Source organism: Phyllostomus hastatus, unplaced genomic scaffold (genome assembly GCF_019186645.2).
Source record: "Phyllostomus hastatus isolate PE091 unplaced genomic scaffold, TTU_PhHast_1.1 phas_contig_551, whole genome shotgun sequence".
Classification (NCBI taxonomy): domain Eukaryota; kingdom Metazoa; phylum Chordata; class Mammalia; order Chiroptera; family Phyllostomidae; genus Phyllostomus; species Phyllostomus hastatus.
The window spans coordinates 4,774,968-4,798,787 of NW_025333909.1; the positions used below are offsets into that span (position 1 = coordinate 4,774,968).

Sequence of the window (23,820 nt, forward strand, 5' to 3'; positions counted from 1 at the left end):
TGCTTGTTCGGGTTTCCCAAGCTTTGCATCCTAGCACGTGTTGGTTTGTAAGCAGAGTACATATTGGCCCCTGGATCAGGTGGTCTGTCTTGCTTTTGTTGAGCCCAATGCGCATCTGGACTCACCTTTTCAGATCAAGCCAGACCAGCTGCATTTAATGTCTTCCAGGTGTGGCCAAAGTCGGGGGTAGATCTTTCAGTTGATTCAAGTAAAAAATGGGTGGTATGATGGGACACTGAAGCGAGCCGATGCCTAGTGACTCACAGAGCCCACGTTCACACTGGGAAAAGGATGATTATGTCATGAAAAGAGATATTTGTGTACTTCCTTTCCGTGTGTGTGTGTGCATGCGCGCGCACACACGCACGTGTGTGTATAGTCATCATCACTTGAATGCATTGATTTTTCTGCTCAGAAATGAAATTATTTCATTATGGGCCATAGTAACACCCAGATTAAAACTGAAACCAGCCAAGTAGGAACTATGAAGTCACAGGGAAAAGAAAAAGCAGTTCTTGTGATTTTGGGGTTTTTTTATGTTCCAAGTGCGGTTTGTCTCACCTGGCATCCCTTCTCTTTTCCCTGATGACCATCGAGCACCTGTGTGACTCTTCCACAAACACCAGCCCAGCCCTGGAGCCATCTGGCCGTGAATCCTACCAACAATAGACTGGCGGGGAGGCCACCTGGTACATGTTATGTAAACAGTCTCCTTGGCCCCGTAGAATCTGCTGCAATCTTACAGAGACATTAACTCTGTTGCTGTTACCTGCCTCAGAGCTTGCCTGGTTTTAGGGCTTAGGCTGTGGGACTTTAGATAGATGTTGAAAGCGCTGCTGTTCGTTTTGGATTAAGTGATGCTTTATATCTACTGTTCACAAGTGGGCATTCTGGTTTGGAGAATGATACTCCAGTTGACAACTTGAATAACTCCAAGTAGCTGTCTCATTTTCTTCTTATCCTAGATAGAAATTAGTGACAGAGGCAAAAGGAGAGAGGATACAACCTCGAGTCACGAGGGAAGGAATTAAGGATCATAGCGGGGGTCAAGATCACACAGCTGGGAAGAAGTGGCCTAGCCCTAGTGTCCTGACAGTTAACTACGACTAATGGCACAATGGTATCAGGTGCACTGACGTGGGAGTGCAACTGCCTGCAAAAGACTGAGTTTGGCCACCACAGTGAAAGGTCCTCCCAGGTCCAAGACCAAAGTCGGGTCCATAGGCGGGGCTGGATGAAGGAGAGCTTTGAGACATTGACAGCAGGGAGCTACCGAAGCTCCTTGAGCATGGAGAATGGCACCAGCAGAGGAGTACACGTTTTGAGAAATGTGTAACTGAGGAGCAGCTCAAGGAGGAGAGGGACATGTGGGCAGCAGGCAGGCCAGTGGGGAGGCAACCTGAGGTGATAAGGGCCAGGCCTAGGATGAGGTATTGGACTTGAAGATACAGGGTCCTGTCTGAGGGAGAGAGACATGGACAAGGGAAACAGCAGGTCCAGAAGACTTACCAGAAGTGGGAAAAAGTAGAGGGGGAATGGAGGCATATGATGAGTGTTACGTATATTTTATTGGAGGTGACAGCACGCCATGCAGTGAAACGTGGAGCGGGCAGTTAGAAGTGTGGCACTGGAGGTGAGTGAGAGCAGATGTGGTGAAAAAGATGATTTTTCTGAGGAGCTACATGGAGAAAGCAAAAGAGCAAAGGTCCCCATTGACTTATTGACTGAGGGGAAGGGAGGGAGAAAGTGAAACATCAGTGAGAGAAATATCAATGTGTAGCTGCCTTTCATGCATGCCGCCCCCCACCCCACACTAGGGACCTGGTTCACAACCCAGGCATGTGCCCTGATTAGGAATCGAACCGGCGCCCCTTGGCTTTGCAGGCTGGAGCTCAGTCCACTGAGCCACGGCAGTCAGGGCCCCCACTGAGTTTTCAAGGGGGCTCTCAAGGGCTCAAGTTGATAACCCATCCCCCAGTTTTCCCAGCCAGTCTGACTGGCCTGTGCTTTTATGTGTCACTAGCAATGCCTCAGTGAGTTAGATTCAGGATGGGCCTGGTCAGCTCCAAGCTCTCATTTCCCAGAGCAGAGAACAGTAAAAACATCCTATAGACCACGTAAGAGGGAGAGAAGAAAGAAGGCGCAATAATGAAATCCCTGTCTTTGCAAAGCTGACGTGTTAGCCTCAATAGAAAGCCAGAACTGGAAGCTACTGGAGAGGTCGTCTGTGTGGTTCAAGTCTACAACTTGACTGATAAACTGAGACAGGTAAAGAGACCTGTCTGAGGTCATTCAGTGAGTTACCTGCAGGGTTTCTTCCTAACCAGTCTTTGCTGGCCACCATGGTGCCTCCTAGGAGTTGTTTTAACAGCCTGGGTCACACCTTTCCAGAAATGGGGGGATTGTTGTCCTTGAACACTGTGGGCAACATGGGGTCTGTTGACAAGGCCCCATGTTATTAAAAAGACATCTGGTTTATTCAGGGAAGAACCTAAAACCCCGGCCTATTTTAGATGTGCTGAAAAGGAACGAAGGAATGGATTTGGCTTTTGCCCAAGCCTACCTGTTGAGGGAGGGTACCTTCCGAGAGCATGGGGGCAGGCGCCAACTGAAAAAAAAAACAAAAAAAAAAACCCTAGAGAGAGGCAAAACCCCCTCATGTTCCTCTTTGTTCTGCAGAGCTTCTCATGGCAACTGGCACATTTGCTGTACTTCAGAATGCATTTTTTTCCTCTGTAACCTTTCCACCTTCTGCTTTTTGCCATTAAAGCTCTCATATTTCTGGCAGCCACCCAGGCTAATTAAATAAGCATGGGGGGGGGGCTACTGTTCAGCTAGAGGGCAAGAGCAAGAAGAGGAAGATACGTGGTGTGGCTCTGGAAAGCTGGGTAGAGGCTGTCATCACAAGTGGTATTTTTTTTTTCGGAGTTGGCAAGACCTGGCATTGAGCGTGCTCCTTACGTGACCCCAAATCAGTTATTGCAACCACTGAGAAAAGCCTTGTAGATAGGCAGGGAGCCAAAGCCGTGGGGTGGCAGTGGGGATCTTTGGGGAGAATGGGGCATGAGGAGAGGCAAGGGTAAAGCGTAGCCTGGGAAGGGCTCCTACTGTACCAGCCGCATAGGTGCATCACCTGGGAAGCAATTTGAAATCCAGTTGTCAAGCCCCACGGCAGACCAACTGAAGGGCCTAGCCATCTGTTTTCACAAGCCCTGAAGGAAGTGCAGAGCTACCGCTCTAGGTCAGTCACAGGTCTCCCTGGAAAGAGAAGCCAGCTGGGAGCCCTCTGTCCTCTTGACGGGCAGTGTGGGCGATTGGGAAGAGGAAAGCTATAAAATCCACCTGCGATTCAAATCTGCTCCACCCCCTACTACGTGGGCCACTGTGAACTATGTTGTTAACTTCGCGGGTTACCCTCCGTGGAAATGGGGCGTGTCCATGCTTACGTTGGAGAGTTGCAGAGATGGAGATCACAGAAGAAACCGTTCACCTGGTGCCCTGCTTGTTTTCAGCAAATATGTTTCTCTTTCTCTCTTCTTCGCTTCCTTTCTCCCTCTTTCACTTTCTTTGCTCTTTCTTCTCTGTCTTCTTTCCTTCCCCCTGAAAGTGCCACGGGCCACTCCAGGTTAGCTACACTCATGCCTTGTCAATCAGAAACCAGCCTTAGAGGTCAAATCCCCAGGTTAAAAGTTACGGCCCTTGGGTCTGATAACAGATGTCTGTGTTTGTAGGATCAATGGGATAGAAGATGGGAAATGAGGGTCGTGTGGAGAAATTTCAGTGCAAAGGAATAGGATCTCGTTCCTTCTTTATGAACGATATTATGACTCTTCTCCTTCCCCATCTTCTTCTTCACATCCAAAAGGGTCTTTGGTGTGGGAGGGCAGGTCACTGTGTGTCTGAGCAAGAACCAACCTGTATTTGGTGCTGCACCTGAATTGCCCTGGGGATTGGGAATTACTTCGTTCGAAGTAACACCAGCGCTGTCCCAAGGCCAAGACCCATTTGGGTACTTTGCTGGAGTAACCCAGTAGTATCTCCTGGCTTTATGTTGGGCTTGTAGGATGAAAGAGTGGAAACAGATGGGAAATCAGGGCTTTGGGTGAGGGGAGGCGTATCAATCAGATTTAAAAATAAAGAGTTTAACCCGTGACATAGCTACTCCTAAATGGCCTCTTCTTGGCTTTCTACTCTTACAGCTCCGTAGCATTTGATAATTTGATCAGCTCCTGCTGCTTGAAACTCGTGTCCTTGGCTTTTCTGAGGTTGCCCTCCTTGGTATTCTCATCATGTGCTGGCAGCTCGATTTTGTTTGGTTTCTCGGGATCTTCTTCTTGCCCTTACCTCCCGTTGTTGCTGTTTCCTTAGGTTTCCGGCCTTCTTTCTAAGCACTTTCTTCCAGGCAAACTTAATTGATTTCCATAACTTCTTCTGGGCCACTGACTCCCTAACCCCTGTATAACTATCTCCTCTAACCTCTCTTGATCTTGAAATCTACCTGCATGCCCTGCCGGCCCCCTGCACTCAACACATGAAGGAGAATATCTGTCGTCTTTCTCCCCCTCTCAAAAACCGGCATTTTCTCATAATTTAAACCTCATGCTTTAATGCGTTAAGGGTCACATTTAAGATTGAACCCCTAGACCAACTTCCACAGACACCAAATCATTTTTGACCTCCTCTTTTGCCTCAAATTAGATGTAAGACCCTCCAAGCACACTCCAGCCCTCGTTTTCGGCCGTCCTTCCACGCCCCAACTGCCGTTCCCCAGCCCTTTCCAAACTTCAGTACATTGGCCATCAAATCCTGCATAGTCCTCACCTCTGAGACTTGATTTAATCTCATTCCTATGCCTCAGATGCCCTTCCTGTTCCCTTCTCTGTCTGTCACAATACTACTTACTCATTCTTGAAAGCCTGTCTTCCGTGCTCCCTCAACACTGTTTCAGAGCCCGGTGGCCACCTGTTCTTCCTTACAGCAAAGTCTTGCCCTAGGCCGGCATATATAGCAGACACTGTAGCAGGCACTAGCCACCCATCACTCAGTTCACCCCACCTGTACCTCTGCCTGTGAGGCAGGTACTGTCCTTTTTTGTATCCTAATTATGTGCCAACGGTTTCATTTTGGTTTGTTTCTCTGGCTTCTTCTCTGTTCCTCACCTCCCTTTGTCACGGCTGGTTTCTAACATAGCAGAGCCCAGAACTGAAGCGAGGTTTGCTTGCCCTCAACCACCTTTGCATACTGCTGGAAGGGCCATTCACTGTTGGTACTTGAAGGGCCTTTGATCACCAGGTAAGGACTCTGGCTGAATCACAGTGAGCACATCCCTACACCCAGTGGGAGCTCACTGATGGAGTGTTGGATAATAAATGGATGAGCAGAGAGAAGTACATATTTGTGAAAAACTTGTAGCAAGTTCAAGATCAATCCTGTTCCCAAAAGGGAGATTTGAAACCAATTTCCAGCCCCAATTTAGTTTACTTTGTTTTTAGATTTTATTTACTTATTTTCAGACAGAGGGGAAGGGAGAGAGAAGGAGAGGGAGACAAACATGGAGGTGCGAGAGAAACGGTGATTGGTTGCCTCTTGCATGCTTCTAACTGGGGACCGGGCCTACAACTCAGACACATGCCATGACTGGGGATCGAACCTGCCACCTTTTTGCTTTGCAGGACGGCACCCAACCAACTGAGCCACACCGATCAAAGCTAGTTTACTTTTAAAAGTACTCAGAAGACAGATGATATTTTGTTGAGTTTTATACTTGAAACCTGTATGATTTTGTGAACTAATATCACCTCCCCCAAATTCAATGGAAAAGGTGAAATAAAAGAACTCAGAGGAATGGGGGTGGAGCATTACATAATCCCTGCTTGTATTTGTGACTAGAGACCAGTGGCCTCCCTCTTATACCTGCTTAGTCCCGCTGACCTCTCTGGGCCCTCAGGCCAGAGAGCCCAGCTGTGCCCTGGACAAGGCCACACCAGTACCCAGTGGCCACAAACCATCTGACAAGCCTGTTGTCAAGGCCTGCTTGGAATCAGTGACAGAACTGGACAGCACTCCAAGCATCATCAGCCTTCAGCCCTCACTTTATAAACCAGATAGACTATAGCAGATGGGACTTGCCTACAGTCACCAGATGGCCAACTTCCTGGGAGGAACCAAGCATGGGGTCCCTAAAAAGAAAGTTCTATTGTAGAAAGTGCAGGCAGTGCAATCAGCCAGACCTGTGGGCTAGGGGTCCTCAAACAGCATCACAGATAGCACCCTGAGCCGGGGCTTGGTAATTGATGCCAATACATACTTTTGAGCCTTTGATAAAAGCCAAGGATATAGCTTTAAAGCACAAGCCCTCATGGTACTCCGAGTTGGTGTTGTATGTGCTTATTGGATTCTAGCAACACCCCGTTGGGACCCACCTTGGGCAAGAGAGGGGAGACTTCTCTGTGAAGATTTGTTTTATCGAGGCCAGTGACCAACAGTTCTCCACTGGGGTGAGAACAAGAAGAAATGGACTTAGAGTGTAATTGGAAGAACCCAGTTCAACAGAAACATCATTCTCCTCATAGGCAGGAGTATCCTTCAAGGTGGCTATTCAACTCTCTTTACTTGGATTCTTTAAGAACAGGAGTTGTATCGTTTATGAAAGCATGGGTGGAGTTCTGTGAACTCAGTATAGCTGATTGATAGTCCAGTGTGTTGGGTTGTGAGTCTCCGTAATCTATTACTTGTGTGATTGGTCCAAGGACCAGACCACCTTTGTGAACCTCTTTCCTCATCTGTAAGTATGGGTAACGGTGAGGCCCAGCTCATTCAGTTCGGATCAAGAGGTGGGAGGCGGGAAAGCACATCGTAAACAGTGAAGCATAGGATACTTGAAAGGTGGTGTTCTAAAAGGTCCTACTGGAAACGTCTTTTACATCCATGCCAAGGAACTGCCCCTATGCCTTACCTTCTCTGGAAGGCACAATGGCTAGAACCCTGAGCAATAAGGGATGCACCAGGCAGGGCCTGGCTGATGTGTGGTGTGTTATGAGTGAACTTTATAACCTTACAGTTATCCCCTGGCCTGGTACGTTGGAAGGGAGACCTGTGTGAGAGGACGTACGTTCCATATCCTGTCTCTGTCGTCTGTCACCTGTTTTGTTGTGGGTCTTGTGCAGCCTCGGGGAATCGGCCCTTCCTCAAAGCACACTGATGGAGATGCTGACTTCTGGAGGACACGTTCAGCGATTCAGTTCTGGGGAGAGAGTACTTGAGTCCTTCGCCTGACAGGCCATATGTTCTCTATTTTGGAATCTGTTTCTGCAAATGCCAGGAACACTCATGGCCCATACTGGCAGGAACCAGTTGGGGAAAAGAGAGAACAAATAATACAGTGGTCAGGATGGTAGCCAGAAAGAGGCAGATTATTTCCCTATGCCATCATCATCACTGTGCTTAGAGAGTATCGTGAACATGAACGTGTGTGTGTGTGTGTGTGTGCGCGTGCACGCACATGGCAGAGAGATCGATGTCTGTCTGCTGCTCTGTGGAACCCAGTCCTGGTGGCCACAAGGTTCAATGACCAGGGTTAGTGCCTAAGCAGAACCACAGCCTTACCTGGTGACCCTGCACTCACCCCGTAACTTCCCTGTGGCTCAGCTTTGCCATGTATCAAATGCAGAAATCAGCCCACACCTCCCTATGTATCTCATGGGGTGGTTGTACAAATCACTGGGTGAATCTGTGCCAAGGCTGAGTTTCTTGGGAGCCAGGCATCACAGAAAGCCATATTCTTTCCTACCCATGACCTCTCCGGATGGCATCATGTGTGGGTGAGAACAGGAGGCTGCAGGACTGGGATCCATTGTGTGTGAGGAATGCCATGGTCTGTGACCCCTGGGGGCGGGGTACAGTGGTGTTAAAAATGTACCACCAACTCTGACTTGGTCAGTGGCAATGAAGAGGAGGAAAGGGAGAGGAGCACAGAGAATTTAGAGCAAATACGCTCAAGCCTCATTTCAGCCATTGGTTTCAGCTTCTCTACCCATTCCAGACCTTCAGCTGCCTTGACACGACAGATGGACTGGTGCTTTTTTCCTTCAATGGGAGAGGTGGTCATGAATAGGCCTAAAGCATGAATCCTGTGTAGTTCATATTCACATTCTGGGTCATCACACTCGCTGGCTAATGTAGAATTGACTGTATCGTTTGCCTTGTGGTCCAGTGGCTATTGCGCTTCCTGTGGCATCTCTCTCACCCCCATCCTTCCCCACTAGTATGTTGACTTTTTCCATAAAGTAGTAGAGGTCTGTGGGCGGGGGAAGGGGCACATAAGGTAGCCCAGTGTGTGGACTGAAAACGTTCTCATTTTGTCTCCTAAGCTGATCACTGGAGATTCCATCGTTAGTGCTGAGGCAGTATGGGATCACGTCACCATGGCCAACCGGGAGTTGGCATTTAAGGCTGGCGACGTCATCAAAGTCTTGGATGCTTCCAACAAGGATTGGTGGTGGGGCCAGATCGACGATGAGGAGGGATGGTTTCCTGCCAGCTTTGTGAGGGTGAGTGTCAGCCTTCACTCTCCTTCCCCGTGTCCTTGGCTGCCTACCCTTGGCTTTCCCCTCGCCAGCCCCTGCCCTCCTGCTCATTTGTCTCCTGGTGGCTCCTCTCCCATTTTACTCCATACTTTTGGTCTCCTACCCAAGACCTGGACTCCCTTTCATTTGTTTTCCCTCCGAATTTTGAGACTTTTCCTTTCCGTCTTGTCTATTGTAACAATCCCCACCTCCTTCCTCCTGCCTCCTACCTGCTGTGACTTTATACAAATCATTTCCCTTGTGTCCTTGGTGGTTTTCGAAGACCCTTTTAACTCTATATTGCTGTGGATGTTATCTTTCATATTGCTCTTATTTTCTGCTTTCTTTCTTGTCCTCACCTCCTCTTTTTTATTCTTTCTTTTTCTAGGTCTCTCCCATTCTCACTCCTCTGATCTTCCTTTTTCTCCTTTAGGGAAGGGTGAACACCCCTGTGTGTTGTCTCAGGATTGTCTCCAGCCATTAATGTAAGAGTGTGGGCTCCCTGCCCTCTCACAGGCTACGGTTTACTGATTGGGAATCACACCTTTTGCAAGAGACTCAAGTGGCTGGGATCTAAGATGTACCGTGGGTGGGAAGCAACCAGCCTACTAGGGCTTATGAAGCCTTGGCCCATTTTGCCTTATACCGTGAAGCACCTGGCCCTTCCCAGAAGGGGCTATTGGGAGGGGCCTCCTTAGCCGTTTCCGCTTCCTCTGGGTCACCAGTTAGTAAAATGCTATGAAGGAAGAGCATTGGCCCGATGTCCCAGCTTTTGGCCATCCTTAGAATTAAGAGCTAGAATCAGCTCTTTGGCAATTGTGAACTCTGATTTTCCCCATCCACAGAATGGTTTTGGCAATTCTTTCATTCCAAGGGATGTCACAGTTCATGAGATAATGCACATTAAAAAAAAAAAACAAACCTTGTGGCAGTCCAAGTGCACCACAGCCTATTAGCTTTTGTTAGTTTCTGCTCTAAAATAAGACTGAAGTCTTCACCCACATCAAAGATCGCCTCGGCTTTGGCCTTTGGCCCTTGGAGGATGAAGGGCCTCAGTGAGAATGATGGCGGTGTGACGTGAGGGAGGGAGCAGGGTATTTGGAATTAGACAGCTGCGATGCAGTCTCCGTTTTATTCTCTCCTGCCTCTATGGCTTTCGGTGAGACTTTTCACTTGTCTGAGCCTTAATGTCCTCATTGGACCAATAGGAATTGCAGACTTTTTCCAGTGAGGGGCGTCCAACCTTTGGGCGTCTCTGGGCCACACCGGAAGAAGAAGAGTTGTCGTGGGCCACACATTAAATACAAAAACACTAACAAAAACTGATGAGCAAAAAAAAAAGGTTTTCAGTACATTTACAATTTTGTGTTGGGCTGCATGTGGCCACAGGCCACAGGATGGACGCCCCTGCATTAAATGAAGTCACATATGTGAGTAGTGTCTAGCACAGTGCTTGGTACATAGTGAGTATTTGCCAAATGCTAATTCGCTTTATTATCATCATTACCCTCATTGTTATCACCATCAGCACCACCTTATTAGATCCAAAAAGGCCTATAATCAAGGCTGGCCATATCGGCTGAAAGAGGGCTCCTTCCTCGGAGGGTGCAAACCCAGGGAGCGCTGTTAACTGATTGCAGTGATTTAGGTGAGGAAGCAGAGAGGTGGACAGAATGACCTCTTATCCCCTCTGTCCTGAGACTCTCCTAATGAACTATCCAGTCCTTTTTTCCTCTCTGTATGTGGCATCTTTCATCAGAGTCTCCAAATGCCATCTGCTTCCCAGCTCAGCTTTGCTGGTTGATGAATTGGTCCCAGGGGTAGTCAGAAAGAGCACATCAATAACTGTGGGCCTTTGGAACTAGCATGAGGCCTTCTACACGGACAGCTTGAGTGTCTTGGACTGACAGTCCCCTCTCTTTAAAAGAAGGATTAAACTGCACCCAGTGACAATGTCACCCAAATCCAAATGTATTTCACTTTCAGTGCAATGTCATTTTTATAATAAGCAGTAAATCAAGGGATGGGACAAAATGATTGAGCAAGGCAGAGTGGCTTGGGGAGGCAAATGACAGAGCAGGCTTGAGAATAAAAATGAGCTGGCATTGATGTTCCTACGGCCAAGGCCAGGGGGCGTGTTCCTTCAAGCACAGCTGTAGCAGCCACTTGGGTGGGCTGATGCTGACGTTTAAGAAGACCACTGGCTGGCCCCAGGCATGCATGATATAGAGTCTAGCCTATTGGTTGTCAGCTGTACAATGAAATTAATCACTCAATTACCTTAAAAAAAAAAGAATCTCTGCTATTTGGAACCATTGCTCTAGACAAGCACAGCCCGATAGGAATATATTGGTTTTTTTTTAAAGATTTTATTTATTTTTAAAAAAAGATTTTATTTATTTTTAGAGAGAGGGAAGGAAGGGAGAAAGAGAGGAAGAGAAGCATCAATGTGTGGTTGCCTGTTGTACACCCCCAGCTGGGGACCTGGCCCTCAACCCAGGCATGTGCCCTGACTGGGAATCAAACCTACAGCCCTTTGGGGTTGGAATCAAACCCAGCGCTTAATCCACTGAGCCACACCAGCCAGGGCTATTTATTTACTTTGGAGAGAGGGGAAGATAGGGAGATAGAGAGGGAGAGGAACATCGGTATGTGGTTGCCTCTCACATACCCCCCCCACCAGAGACCTGACTTGCAACCCAGGCATACACCAGACCAGAAATTGAACCGGCAATCATTCGGTTCACAAGACGGCACTCAATACACTGACCCACACCAACCAAGCCCAAAAGGAATATATTTTGAGACACAAATGCAAGGCATGTATATAATTAAACATTTTCTACCAGCCACACTAAGAAAAGTCGAGATAGAAGTAAAATTAATGTTTATATCATTTACTTAATCCAATATATATGCAAAATGTTATCATAAGATATGTAATATCATATGTCATCACTATGAAATTACTAATTTTATATGACTTATAGACTTATGTCACTAAGTCTTTGAAATCTGGTGTGTATTCCATACTTACAGCACATCTCAGTTCACACTAGTCACATTTTAGGTGTTCGGTAGTCACATGTGCCTAGTTGCTACTGTGTCAGATAGCGTACATCTGGACTAAGGACTGTAATACTAAATCAGGGTCATTGATGGCAGAGCCTACCTCATAACTTAGAGCTCGGATATTCTGTCTCCTATACCAATGTTTATTCCATGACAAAGGGAGCATGCCATGTTGCCTCAGATTGCATTCAGAATGAGAATTTGCTTATTATAAAAGTGTTTGTTTGTTTTCACAATAGTCTAATGGTCTTCAGATTTCTAAAGGGAAGTACCATGGAACCCAGGGACCAGCTGTTATGATGTCACCAGTAAAAGGAAATGGGGGTAAGCTGCGGTTGCATGAATTATGTGAACATTGGCTCCAAGGGTAGACCTGCCAATTCTCATGAATGGGCATTCATGTGGAGATTTACGTTTCTAGTAAGATTGGGTGATACCCAATGGATTAAATGATGGAGGCTATGGAAGCTCTTTTCTAGTAAATATTTTAAAATAAAATTACTGTCTCCATTCCTCCACATCAGCGATTTTCAACCTTCTTCATCTCATGGCACACATAAACTAATTACTCAAATTCTGTGGCTCGCCAAAAATATATTTTTTTCAGATCTAACAAAAAATAGGTATAATATTTATTCATTCCCACTAGATGGCTAATGTTGTGTTGGCTGTTGTTATTTTTTATTTGACAATCTAAGGGAAAAGAGGTCAGTTTCTGACTAAATAATCATTACTGCTTGTTTTAAAAATTCTTGCCGGCACACAGGTTGAAAATTGCTGCTCTACATTGATTTCGGTTGAGGGTAGAATGGTGGTGTTGAAACAGTGCTAACTGTGTTAGGAAATGAGTGTCCTGAGTTCTAGTGTTGGCTCTTCCAAACATTTAGTGTATGATCATGGTGTTTTCTTTTTATCCCTTATTTCTAAAGCATTCTCTAGAATCTAGTCAAGCTTTGACATAGCTAGGTAGGAAGTAGAAGTCACAGTGAACTATTGAATCTTCATTAGTGCTGATGTAGTTGGTAGGCAGATGGGCAATTTCATGGGTTGCTGTACATGTTACAGGATGTTTGTTTGCTTTATGCAGACTTACCCTGAACTGAGATTCAGTAGCTCCTGGAGAACAGCATCGCTAGGTTCTTTGGCATAGGACATCAAAGTATGGTAGAAAAGAAAAGATTTTCCCCCTAAGTCCTTACCAACTGGACACCTTTGTAGAGCATTGCACAAAATTAGACACTGCTATACCAAAGCATCTTCATGCCCTACCTGGAAGTCTCATTGCTGTGTGAACATCTCAGCCATAGGACGATAATCAACAGTGCTTAGTGAGCTACTGTGCAAGCTAGCCCTACCTGATGTTAATCGGATTAAACACAATGTAGAGTCTGAGAAAGCTCAGATTCTTGTCTCAGTGCTGCTATTAGACGTGCAGCGTGAGCAGCTTCCTGTGAATTTTTGAAGGTCAGTTTTCCTCCTTGTAAAATGGGGATGGATGAGTGTGGGGAAAAAGCTCTATAACCTGGGATATGCTGAGTACCTCTAAATGGAAAGTGTGATCCCATTTTGGCTGTTGTACAGGAAATCACTGGATACATGTGCCTTCCACCCAGTCAAATATTCGCCTTCCCTGTGGTTCAGAGTTTCATTCTGTATGTGTACACATGTGTTTGTGTGTGTTCTCCCTTCTATACTGGGGACATAGCTTCACAAGGGCAATGTGGGAGTTGGTGTACCCTCCCAGCAGTTGGTCACGTGAGGTGAATTATAGCTTACTGAACATCAGTCCCTTTATCTAGCTGTTGACATCTTCAGCTGCTTTCCCGGGCTGGTTTCCCACCCTGGAAGCTGAGGGCAGACTGCTGGGATATGATTGTGTGTCTAAGTAGCAAATCTCACTCCTGTGGTGGGGCCTCTCTTCGAATGCCCAGCCCTAACTCCAAATTATTCAGACACTTTTCCTTTGTGACTATGTCAAAAGGGGTCTTTGTTCTGACATTGGGCTGTGGCCTGCAGAGCGCTTGCTGCCCACTTTGAGAGCAAGCTGTGTACAGAACACATGTGATCTCGTTATGGTTGGTGGTAGGCAAGGCCCGCGTGACAAGGCATGGGTTTGGTCAGAAAGTAAAGAGCCCGCTCCAGTTTCATGAGCACATATATTCTTTGTTTCATCAAATTCTTGATTTCCCTGGTTTCTGGCCTGCCTGGAAGCAGGAGGGATGAAAGGATGAGCTCATCAGGTCATTACCGTCATTCCTTGCAATTGTACAGATCAAATGTCACAGAGAATAAATCTCTCCTGTTCATAGGGAAGCCCAATGTTCCAAAGTGTTACTTGGCATTTAATTATATAGTATCTCTTCTTGGCTGCACTTGTGGAATGCTTTTCACCTGGATGAAACCCTAGACTCACAGTAGATGTAGACTTGGAAAGACCCGTTTTGGCCAGGAATGACCTAATTAGATGTTCACAGGGGCCAGGCAGGTAACTTACAAGAGTAAAGCAGTCTGACACTGGTGTAAGTGGGGGCCTATGTCTAACTGGGAAATCTGTGCCCCATTGAAAGGAAGCAAAAGATTTGGACGGTTCTCATCCCTGAGGTTGGGTATAGGAAGGAGGGAAGTCCAGTGGATTGAGATCTTCCAGTATTTGCAAGAAAAGCCAGGAATGGAAGTTTATGTGAAAAGGACATGTTTTTAAAATGTGCACAAGTACTTCACATGTTTTAAAAGAAAACACTGTGAGGGACAATACAAAAACATCTTTAGGAGCTAAACTGTCTCCCCAGGTCCCAACTCGTGACCACTGATCAGCCTGACTTCCTCATTGTATAAATCCTGAGGAAATACAGGCCCAAACAATGAAAGTGATTTCCTTCCTTGTGTAGAGAATAGTGACAAAGCCAGGACTTGCACCCAGGCCCATGAATATTGCTTAAGGCCATTGATTTAAAGTTTTTGTTTAGTAAGTATAATGTCTGTACTTCCTGTTATGGTTTCTGTCCATTTATTTCTTTATTTTATGAATGGGCCATAATTTTTTTGTATTTTTATGTGCCTTGTAGTTGTTTTTTTTTCCAAAACTGGGCATTTTGAATATTATACTGTGGTAACTCTGGAAATTAGATTTCTCTCCCCTTCCAGGGTTTGCTGTCGTTGGCTGTTGAGGGCTGAAGTTGGCCATTTGCTTAGTGACTGTTCTATTTTTGGCAAGACTGTATTCCTTGTCATCTATGACCACTGAAGGCTTGCATGCAACCCAGGCATGTGCCCTGGCTGGGAATTGAACCCGCAACCCTTTGGTTCACAATCTGACAGCGCTCAGTCCACTGAGCCACACCAGCCAGGGCAGATCACTGAAGTCTCATTGCCCAGCCAGGGACTCAAGAAAGATTTCTTTAAATACCTGTAACCAAGAAGAAGAAGAAAAACTACTCTTCCGGTCTCCATAGCTTGGCTCTGAGCCAGGGCACTCCCTCACCCTACCCTACTCCAGGCTGCCCACAACTCTGCCTTAGTCTTCTACTCTTCTGCTCATATGGAACCCACAGATCCTCCAGAAGTGCAAGCCTACACTGCTCTCAGGCTTTTTCTGAGTGTGCCTCTGGTCCAGGGCACACGTGTTGCACTTCAGCTTCTTCGGTATGCACGGCAGCCTTTTGGAATCATTATTCTTTCAAGAAATTTCTTCCTCAGCCTCTCCCCTCCTGTGATATTGGGTCTGTTTGCTGCTTGCCCCTTCTATCCTCCCTTACCCTTGTTGGACATGGGATATGTATGTCCCTAAATCTTTCAATAGAGGCCGTCACGGCCTCAAAAGCCGCTTCAGCCTGACGGAGTAGGGGTACAAAGCAAAGGTGAGGCTCTGTGCTTATCCTTTAGGGCCAAATGGCTTGAAACACACAGCCGCTGTATTTTAAGAACAAGGTCATTAGCCCCCTGGTGCCAGCAAGCTGTATGAGGAATGTGGGCCACTCTTGTTTCAGCTGCTGGGGAATACAGAATGGTTGGCAAATGAATGAAAGTGCTTCAACATTCTCTTAGCAAATGTTAGCTTCCCTGTTCTGCATCAGGCAGCCCCCTGGTTGCTGTATGGTTTGGATTAGATTCCAGAATTCCGGAGAAGTTGGTGCTGTCAGTCATGTTAGCTAAGGACTGTTGCAGTGGAGGGACGGCTGTTTTGTGCATCCTAATCTAAGACGCTTAATGATTGATGTTACCCCCCGCATCTTAATCCTGGGCTTTCTGGGCTATTGAATAATCAGGAAAGGGTACGCGTGGGCTGCTAACAGGACTGTTAACGCTTGAGGACCTACCTCCCATTCCAAGCTAATGGCAACAGTATTTTGCTTTCTTGGGATGAGTTCAGATATGCCAGCTCTTGTTTTTCCACTAAAGGTTCAAGTAGACACGGCTTCTAGCCTTAACCATTTATGTAGAAGATCTTGTTTGTGACTGTAGAGGTGACTCATTACAGTATCTGTCAGTTGAGGCTGGCATTAGCAGGGAAGGCTTTTCTCCATGGATTACAGAGATATTTCTCCTCTACACCACCATTTCAAATGGCATTAGCACTCATTTGCATTCACATGACACCTCTTAATGGCTTCTCACTACGCAGCTTTGGATGACATTACCCAGTACATGTTTTGGCTAATTGGAGGGGATTGTTTTTTCTTTTAATACGGAACAATGTCCATCTCAGAGAGAACCTTAAATATGACTGTTGCCTTACCCAGGATGTCATTCATATTCAAGTAGGTGACCCTGTAGGTCTCTCTTAGAATCCCCAAGCTGAAAGCAACATTGAGGGTCATGTAGTTTATCCGCCACTCTCCAGGCAGGGCTGTGACTAAATCTCCCTAGACTTCTGAGAACCTGGTTGGCATCCGTCAGCAAAACCTGAACTACTTTCTTACTAAAGCTTCTGGCCCTTGTACTGTATGTCGTCTAAGCCGTTTTCTTAAAACACATTGCCTTTTGTGCTAGGAACATGATACCTCAGAGGTGGCACCAGTGGAAGACACTGAATTGTTCTCTTGGTGGTAGAGTTTCCCTTCCAAGGCCCTGCTGTTAATCCACAGCAGGAGCCAGTGACTTGGTTGGCTTCCTGAGTTGAAGACTATGACCTGGGGCCTCAAGCCTGTATTTCTCAGAGTAGCCAATCCCTGGGTTCAATTAGGGATCAGCGTGGGCTTCCCTAGTATCACGGCTACACTGCCTTGGAGGCTTGATGACTCGAGGAGGGAAAGACCGTAATGATGGATGGAGTGTTTGGAGATGAGGTCTGTTTCTGAGGCTCCTGGGGAAGTACAAAATTTGGGGAAATCATGACAATTGTGTGTGTGTGTGTGTGTGTGTATTTCTTTGGCCATCAGTATTGATATTATTATACCAATAAACCTCTCATATTTTTCTCCTCATGGCTTCTTATTAGTAGTGCTATTAATATCTCCTTGCCAGTATTTACTGAGCTCTGAACAAACACAGCTCTTCAGCCCTTAGCAACAGCTACCTCCTTCAGCTAGGCAGAATGGACTGAGAGGATCTGGCATCTTGAGAGTCCTCCTTATAGGTACCTTGTTCTGCTTGTTAGCCGGTCACCAGAGAAACCATCCTCAGCAGCCTCTGGGTCTCCTTTCTGGTGTTCAGAAGTGAGTCCCCTCTGAAGAACCTTGATTTGGAATGCAATGGCATTGAATGAGAGAATTGACATTTCCTGCTTTACCTCTGGTTACAGAATGGACTTGATCTTTCAAGTACACACACGGTAGTCATTTCTGGAGGACGTGAAGGCTGGTTACTTAGCTCTGGGATGTGAGCCACAGGGCAAAGGATTTGAGGGCCGAGGCCTCATGTGCATTATTCCTGTTAGTGACCCAGCCAGCCAGGGAGCCTAATAGCTCCCGGTCTAAATACATGTAGGTACCTTTGTCTTCCAGAAACATTTTGTCTTCTACCAGAGGATAAGCGTAAAGAAAAAGTAGGCCAGGGCCTTAAGCAGGAAGCCAGACCTCACCAGGGAGGATGGTACTCCCTGAGCACGGTGCGCTGCCCTGATCAGTTGAGCGTGTCAGTCCTTAGTGGCCCTAACTCTCCTCCTCTTTCCTTGGCCAGGATTAGAACTCAGATTCAGCGAGACCTTAGTCACAAGCTGACTGTTGTCTTAGAGGAGCCAAGGGATAGGTGGATGATGCTAAGAGGGCAGGAGAGGGTGGGAATGGGGAGCTGGGCAGGGATGATGCGAGCCTTTTGAGGTCCAGTGACCCTTCTGTATTGGAAATGCGCCATGTAGGCATATCAAAGATCAATTTGTATGTTGAGCAGATGGCATTCTCTGTGGAGGGATAGGGAATGATGGGGCTCCTGGGGCTGGGGGAGTGAAACATCTGTCGTATTATCACACAGGAAGAGCACAGTGGATGTAGCAGAATCATTGATCTGGGAAGTTACAGACTTGGATTGAAGGGCCAGCTCTGCTGCTGAATATCTGGTGGATGTCAAGGAGGGACCCTTCCTATTCTGGGCCTCACTGTTTCGACGGACCACTGTCTTTTTATCACCAGACCCTCCATAGTTCTAGAAAGCTCAATTAAAGAAGTATTTCCCCAGGCCAGAATCCCATTCTTTTATTATTTTTATTAGCTAAACAGATATCATAATGCAGAAACCTGTTTTGTTACGATAACTCTTTCCATTGCTTAGGGAGTTTGTTTAAACCTTGACATGTTCTATCTCATGAGAGCTTCTCATCACTAGCCCTTCTCATCCCTACCGCAGATACGGGGCGATGGTTCTGAGGCCCCCAGATGGGATGACCTATCTAGGGTTCTGTAGCAAGTTAGAATTGCAGAGCAGACCAAATCTCTAATTTAGCCCTGTGGTTGTTAGCTCAGTGTTGTTTCCATGACACCACAGTGCCTACTAGGAGTTCTTGCTGTTTTTGAAGATGCTCGGAAATAGGAATTTTTTTAAAAAAGCATAAATACCTTCCCTGTAATCTCACTTGTACTAAGAATATATCTTGTGAACCTTTTATTTCCCCCCATGGATCATAAAAGAGAAGCCTTCAGCATCAGTATATTATCAGCATGTTTGTATTAATGGACGTAGGGCCACGTCCTGTTTGTATTAATGGTCTAGGGGTCTCTCTCTGCGACTTCCCATGAGCTTTTGCTTAAGGAAGGACATCCTGGCCTGACATTGTGTTCGCCTGCACTTGGTTTAATTGGATACAGCCAAAAGACCTGGAATTTTTTTTTTTTTGGTCCTTCTTAAAATGTTCTGTGGGCAACGGTTGTTGATTCACACAGCTAGGGAATTTGGGGGCTTGGGGAGGTTTTAGAGGTCATCTAGTTTACCCTCCTTGTTGATGTTTAAACCCCTCCAGAATATTCCAGGGCCTCCCCCGCCCCAGGTGGTCATCAAGTATCTGTTTGTACAACTCCACTACCAGGGGCCTCCCTACCTTTTCAGAGGCCGTGGCTTAGGTTGTAGCTCAGAAGAGTTCTGAAAGAGTTTGTCCTAATGTTGAATTAAAATCCGTCTTTCTGGAGCTTCTGCTCACTGGAGTGGTGCACATGGCTAAGAGCATTAGCTGCAGATGGTCTTTCTGCATTAGCACGACAGCCTTCCCATTGACTGGGAATAGAGCCGTGGGCATGTCACTTGTACTGGTACTTCCAGTGACCTCATATGTCATTCGGTGAGATAATAGTACCTACCTCTTTAAGTTGTTGTGAGAACTAAACAGAAATATGCAAGGAAAGTGCTGATAATTGGTTCTGACTAATAATATTGATGATACAAGCAGCAAACTTTCAGTGTTAAGAGTATAAGTAGTATCCTTATTCCCCCCGTCTCCCAGGAATACACTGACCTTCTACTCTGTCTACAGACCTTCGGAAGCTGAAGCCTGACACAAGGTCTGCTAAGCCCCTCTTGTTCTCCAGGCCTCTGTGCCTTTATCCTGTCCTCTGCATTAGCCTCTTGCAGCTTCTACATGTATATGGCTAGACGGAGACCATTTGGGCACTGAAGGCCTCTGTTCACGCCCGCCCCCACTCAGCCACTTTTATGACGACGCGAGCTACATGGAGTCCTGGGGATGCCAAGTGTTCATTAAGCCTCTCCTTTCATACGGGCAGGCTCTCCAAACTAATAATGGTGTTGCAACTAGTGAGCCTGGTAAATATGTAATTGGACAGTGCACTTTCTTGTCTGCTCTGGCTTATACCAACAGGTATAATAATGTTGCTGGGGCTGCACATCAGCAGTCAGCCCTCATTTACGAGCAAATAAATGGTGGAATGCTGTGCTATACATTGGAGCACAAAAAGGCATTGGAAAATGCTCTTTGTAAGATGGATTGAGGGAAAGAGATGATAATAATAGACCTGTAAATCCTACTCATTGGTCCAGATTTTTAGTTATTCTTATAATCTTATTAAGGTAGTGAGGTTATTGACATTGCTACTCAGTGGGGCTTGGACGCGGGGGGCCATGGAGCGAATGGACTTATCCCCACATTCAGGTACATATTAGGTAATCATAGCTTACTCTTAAGGGCACATTTGAGGCCAGCAGTAGCTCTGAAATTGCCATATAGTCAGATAAACTTGAATGGAGGCCACGTCCTGTAAGTTCACCTTCCTCTGTGCGTTAGGATAGGCTGAGAACATGGAATGATTGAAGACCCTTCCAACTATGCATGTTAGAGGAATGTCCAACCCAGCTAAGTAGAGTGCAGTGTCACCAGGTAGCAGCCAGAGGGTGGCATTGTTGCTGTAGCATGTGGTAGATATTAGTCGGTCTAGCATTGAGTTGTCCCAACAAGCAGGTGACCAGGACTCCAGAGGCTGGCAGTGTGCAGTGAACCAATAGTGGTTTCCTCCTCTGTAGAATAAAGGGCTTAGTTATAAATTCATGCATCCTGGAGATGATCATCACGTGGCTCCTGAAGAGGTACAGAAGTACTTTAGACTGGGAGCCCATCCTACAAAGACTGACAGTAGATATAAGAACTTCTGCCAAAGGGGAATTACTTGCCTAAGCTCTGTGACCTTAGTCAAATTATTTCTCCTGACCAGGTATTGTTATCTCCCCTAGAAGATGGAGGGGTTGCATCAGTTACACTCTAAGAACCTCTCTAGCTCATACTCTTGTGTTTTTTCCCGTTGAGGTAAAATACACATAACATGAATTTTATCATTTCAGCCATTTTCAAATGTGCAACTCAATGCATTTAATGATGTGTATAACCACCACCTGTATCTAGTTACAGAACTTTTTCATCACCCCCAAAAGGAACCTATACCCACTAGTAGCCATTCCTCCTTCCTTCCTCACCCTAGTCCCTGCGCTCCATGACATTTTGTACACAGGTTAGCAGGTGGAACAGAGAGCATAATTAGGGAAAGGATGTGGTTCAGTAGGAGGTGAGGTCAGCAAGAGGCCTGTAGATGACTTGAGTAGTCACAGTAGAACCCCTCAGCCTGGATAGGGACTCCAAGGGACTAGAAATACAAGACAGATATTATGAGAGAACCATAAACAAGGACTAGGCCAAATCTGGGTTACAGGTAGAGTTCTGCAGGAACAGCTATTGAGTGATAGGTACCCTGCTGGTACACGAGTAAATGGCATAGTTTACACAAGATGACAGATCTGACTGCAAAGCCAGTATTTTGCCAGGTCATCACCCTGAAGTAGTTGTTCTGAATGTTTGTCAAATATTGTGAGCTTTCTGGGACACGGGGTCAGCTTAATTTCAGCATTCTCCCTTAGTGTAACTTTCATCATGAAATCAGAGAGGGCAGGGCATTGTACTTCCGTATCTTGAGAGGTTAACTAGAAACATTCTCTTTCTTTTGGTCTAAATAGAAAGCATATCAAGGGAAATGTAGAAAAAAATGGATTTCTGAAGGTCAGGCAGCCTCTATTTATATCGATGCATCTACACATTATTTGTTTGTTACCCTACAAAGAGCACAGGGCCCTGCACATAATAGTTATGCAATAATTCCTGAGTGATTTTATTTAACTTTATTCAAGTATTGCTTTTGTGACTGACTTGACTAATATAAACCTAAGATCTCTCGATGTTTAAGGAGGAGGTAGGCCCATGAAAACAAATAAAAAGAAAAGACTTAGGAGGGGTAGAGTGGGGAACAGAGTTGTTCTTGGAGGTATCTAGTATTTTTTGGGGGAGTAACAACTCTATTAATTATAGACTTTTTAAGGTTTTATTTACTTTTTATAGAGAGGAGAAGGGAGGGAGAAAGATGGAGAGAAACATCAATGTGTGAGAGAAAGAACAACTGGCTGCCCCTCACACACCCCCAAGTGGGGACCTGGCCTGCAACCCAGGCATGCGCCCTGACTGGGAGTCGAACCAGCAACTCCTTGTTTGGTTTTTCAGTCTAGTGCTCAACCCACTGAACTACACCATCCAGGGGTAAATATAGATTTTAAAAAAGTTTTTCAATTACATTATTATTGCTATATTAGTTTCACATGTACAACAAAATGGTTAGAAAATCACTTACTAGAAAAGATACTTGATATGATTTTAGTGTTCTTAAGTTGGTAAAGACTTGTTCTGTGGCCTAAGATTTGGTGTACCCTGAGTAGTGTTCCATGAACATTTGAGAAGAATGTGTATACTGATGCTGTTGGATGGAATGTTCTGTTGATGTCTGTTAGATACATATAGTGTAAAGCATATTTCAGGTCTAGCAATTCCTTATTGATTTTCTGTCTAGGAGATCTATAAGTCATTGAAAGTGGGATGTTGAATCCACTACTATTGTTTCATTGATTTTTCTCCTTACACAAAACATCTTATAGTTCTAACAGTCTCTTTTAAGCTAATAAGTTTGTCCACATGCAAAAGCTCAACACTTTATCCCTATGTGTTTTTGATGTTGTACTTTGCATCTTTTTATATTGTGTATCCATTAACAAAATATTGTACCTATAGTCATTTTGATTATTTTGTTGTTTTGCCTTTGTACTAGACTTCATTGACTGTATATTTAGCTTTATCAGTGAGTTTTCTACTTTTGTGTAATTGCATGTCGTTAACAAGCATCCTTTCTTTTCTGCTTGAATAACCCCCTTTAGTATTTCTCATAAAACAGATCTAGTGGTGATGAATTCCTTCATGTTTTATTTGTCTTGGATTGTCTTTATCCCTCCTTCAGTTGTATTTGATAACATTACCAGCTAAATTATTCTTATTTGGCAGTATTTTTTTAGTAATTTGAATATGTCATTCCACTTTCCTGGTCTGCAAGTTTTCTGCCAAGAAATTCAATGATAGGCTTATTGGAGTATTCTTGTATGTGACAAGCTTCTTTCTTTGCTGCTTTCAAGATTTTCTCTTTGATTTTTGACTTTTTAATTATAATGTGTCTCAGTGAAATCTTCTTTGGGTTGAACTTGATTTGGGACCTTTGACCTTTATGTGTCTGAATATGCACTTCTTTCCCAATATTTGGGAAGTTTTCAGCCATTATTTCTTTATATAAGCTTTCTGCCAGAAGAATTTGATTTTTTTTCTTTCTCATCTTGAACACTTCCATTGTCAAATTTTTAATATATGTCATGTGGTAGCTATAAATATCTCATTAGTATTACTTCATACATTTTTATGTTTGTAAACGAGTGGGCATATTTTTATATGTTTGTAAGCCATTTATAAGTCCTTATCAGTGAAATGTGTCTCAGATTTTTCCTATTTTTTTTTTCCTAACGAGTTGTGGATTTTACTTGCATTGTTTTTAAAGACCTTCTTTACACATTTTGGAGACTAATCATTTGTGCAAACATCTAATATTATATAGCTTGTCTTTTCACTTTATGATATCTTTTTTGGAGAAAACTTCTTACTTAAAGTAGTCAAATTTATTGATTTCTTTCTTGTTTGTGTTTTTCTTCTTTCTTGTTTAAGACATCTTCTCTACTCTGAGGCCATAAAGTAATTATTTTAAATTGTTTCTTTGAAAGTTATTACAGTTTTGCTTTTAATAAGCATTTAATCCCCTGGGAATTTATTATTCCCAGGGGACTCCGATTTTATTTTCTTCCATTTATTGAACACACCTTTATTTTCTCAGTAATTTGCAATGCTAGATCTTTTGTGAATCATGTTGTTATATATGTTTGAGTGTCTGGTACTTTC

At 45.0% G+C, this 23,820-nt stretch overlaps 1 protein-coding gene across 3 annotated transcripts in view; it reads left to right on the forward strand.

Moving 5' to 3' along the window:
• ARHGEF9 (Cdc42 guanine nucleotide exchange factor 9) overlaps window positions 1-23,820 on the forward strand; it is a 127,662-nt gene that overhangs the window by 46,007 nt on the left and 57,835 nt on the right. For all 3 annotated transcript variants that reach the window (XM_045847473.1, XM_045847474.1, XM_045847475.1), the window contains exon 2: window positions 8,370-8,549. In XM_045847473.1, the coding sequence (XP_045703429.1) occupies window positions 8,370-8,549 (180 nt within the window). The remainder of the gene's footprint in view (window positions 1-8,369; window positions 8,550-23,820) is intronic.